Genomic DNA, 2,719 nt, shown 5'->3' on the forward strand with positions numbered 1-2,719 from the left:
TGGCCATTCATTCTGGTGATACCTCAGCAGACACTGAAGCTCAGGCAGCAGCACTTTCCTCTAGTCCTGGCCCCCAGCTGCGTATTTAAGACTCATTAGTTTCACACAGTGAGAAGATGGTTGGGAGGCACCTTTTAACAGCTGTCTGCATTCTGGGGTGTTTGGCAACTATGTCAGATCATATTGGTGATCTTCAAAAACACTTTGGCTTTTCTGGAATGGATCTGGAGTGGCTAAATCTGCTTCCAGTTCACTTTGATTTTGTCACTAATTTTAGACTTGTTGGCACAAAAGTGCCACTGCTTTGATATTTTGATGGCAGTGTTTTGGTAAACTGTTGGGGTTTTTTGTTTGTGGTTTGGTTTTCTTTTTCTTTTAAGTAATCCCAGTAATTTATGGTCTCTCTCTCTCTCTGTTAATCACAGGCTCTAGCAACTGCCTGCTGGTCAGTTCTGAAAGCAAAAAGAAGGCTTCTGATGGTAAGCAAAATTAATTAAAAGGGAAATAATCTGATGTATTTGAAGCTGAAAAGATAACACAAAATACAAAATCTAAGTGGTATAAAACTGAACTGAATCACGTTCTTTGTGATGCTTTGGAGCGCTGGGGTCCTGCTGTCTTTGCCCCAGTTCCATGCTAGTGTTTGCTGAATCAGTTTGAGTTTATTCTCTCTTTTTCTTAATGTGAGGATTCAAAAGACAATGTTGCCTGTCTGGTGTTCCCTCTTCCAGCTCACAATCCTGTAAGATTAGTCACAGACACCAAGCAACAAGGGGCTGCTCCTGGATTGTAGCTTCTCTGCTGGCAGTGCAGTGAATGGCTCACGCGTTTCTCCACTCCCAGCACTGATTGCTGACTAGCTATTGCTTGATTCACTTCCCTTAAATCTGTGCCTTTCTAAAGTATCACAGCAGATGAGTTTGTGGACCTGGGGAACAGGAAGCTGCTGCTTCACAACCCCAGTTCTGCCACAGGGTGTGTGGCCTCTGGCAAGTTTTCAGCTCCTGTCCCACAACCAGCTGGTGTGGCTGGGTTTGCTTCCTCAGATGGTACAAAGAGAAATGAGAGCTGTATTGGTGCTCTCCTGTAGTAGCTTGGTCTTGGACATTTGTGTGCCCTTTCCTGGCTTGGTCTGGAGATTATAAATACAGTCTATAAAGACTGCCTGATGGTTGCCTTTCATTTTCTTCTATTTATTTTCCTCTAGAAATAGTAGTTTAGAAACATGAAGATAGAAAACTCTGGTCATCCTTCAAGGGATTTGAAAGATGAATGTAATTCTGCAGGAAGAGATGTTCTTAAGTAGCTCTTCACTTCGGTTGCTGAAGCATGATGCTTTCTGGCAGGGAATTTGCTAGCTGCTATGGAATAAGCTGCTAATTCTGTCTGAGAACCAAGACCAACCAATTCTTCCCTTCCCTGTGGCAGGTACCAGATGGCTTTATCTCTCATTTCTACTCCGTATCGGAGCATGTCAGTCCTGTTTTAGCCTTTGGTTTTCTGGGGCCCAAGCAGCAGCTATCTGAAGTCTGCAGTTTCTTCAAGGTAAGATGGCTTTTCTCTAGCTAATCTCTGTGGGACTGCTGCTGTCTTCTGGCTTAAAGCTGCAGATGTGTGCTTTTTTCATGGCTGCTGTGGCATTAAGAAACCTGGCTCTGTACAAAAAGCCTTCTAAAAATCACTGGGCTTTGAGATGTAGATTGCTGAATTCAGATTGATAAGAGTTCCCAGCACAATTTACCATAGCTGATAGCAAAAGTGTGTGATGAGATCATACCATCAGTACTGGAAAAGATTACAGGTGCATATGCTGGAAGAATATCTTGTCTAAGAATTCATGGGATCTTACAAGTTACGTATTTAATCTCAAAGCATAAATCCTCTTGTTCTTGTAGATAATATCGTGTTGCATTCATTGAATGTTTGCATGGATATTGCCAGGGACATCAGCATTGTTTTCCTGACTTCAGGAGCTTTTGCAGTCTTGTTTCAGAGGTGTGAGGGGATCCAGCCACAAAAGTAATACCCAGCCTGAAGCAGATCTTTGCTAGGATGGCAGAGATGTAAAATTCCTTACGGGTTTCTCCGTGTGCTGCAGTCCAGGCAGCTGGTATTGGCAGGTGGGAAGAGGTCTCCTTACTGTAAACTTTCCTTTGTCTTTGCAGCATCAGATAGTGCAATATCTGAAGGACATGTTTGATTTCGACAAAGTGAGATACACAACAGTGCAGTCACTGGCAGAAGACATTTTGCAGCTTTCGCGGCGCCGCAGTGAGATCCTCTTGGGATATTTGGGCACCGAGACTTCCCCTGAGATGAATGGCACACTTCCTGGTGAAAATGAGCCACTGAAGGAGCTCATCTAATGCCAGTCAGGGGAGGAAAACAGTTTTGTACAAGGACCTTTTTTCTTCCAGAGATGGATAAAACTACCTGCAGTGTGCAATGGTGGCAGCAAGACTATCTCAACACACAGCAACTCGGTGGGACCTTCTGCTTTTTGTAGCCAGTAGTGTTTGCTGGGATGGATCCAGGACCACTTGCCAGCTTATGGTTTGAATTTCTTCTTTTTTTTTTTCTGCCTTCCTGTCCCTTTTATTATTTTTAATGTGTCATATAAACCATGAACTGCCTGGGCCCAGATTTTTCCCCAATTCTCTTGAATGGGGCAACATATGTACCCATTTCACCTGTGCATTTTCTGGAAGATAATCCCTGA

The 2,719-nt window shown here is 43.5% G+C and overlaps 1 protein-coding gene across 1 annotated transcript in view; it reads left to right on the forward strand.

The window, feature by feature from the left end:
• MIGA2 (mitoguardin 2) overlaps positions 1-2,366 on the forward strand; it is a 12,575-nt gene extending 10,209 nt beyond the window's left edge. Inside the window, exons 13-15 of the mRNA XM_010169175.1 lie at positions 426-479; positions 1,429-1,545; positions 2,166-2,366. Coding sequence (XP_010167477.1) covers positions 426-479; positions 1,429-1,545; positions 2,166-2,366 — 372 coding nt within the window. The remainder of the gene's footprint in view (positions 1-425; positions 480-1,428; positions 1,546-2,165) is intronic.
• The last annotated feature ends 353 nt before the right edge of the window (positions 2,367-2,719 follow it).

This window comes from Antrostomus carolinensis, unplaced genomic scaffold (genome assembly GCF_000700745.2).
Source record: "Antrostomus carolinensis isolate BGI_N321 unplaced genomic scaffold, ASM70074v2 scaffold41435, whole genome shotgun sequence".
In the NCBI taxonomy this organism is placed as follows: Eukaryota; Metazoa; Chordata; class Aves; order Caprimulgiformes; family Caprimulgidae; genus Antrostomus; species Antrostomus carolinensis.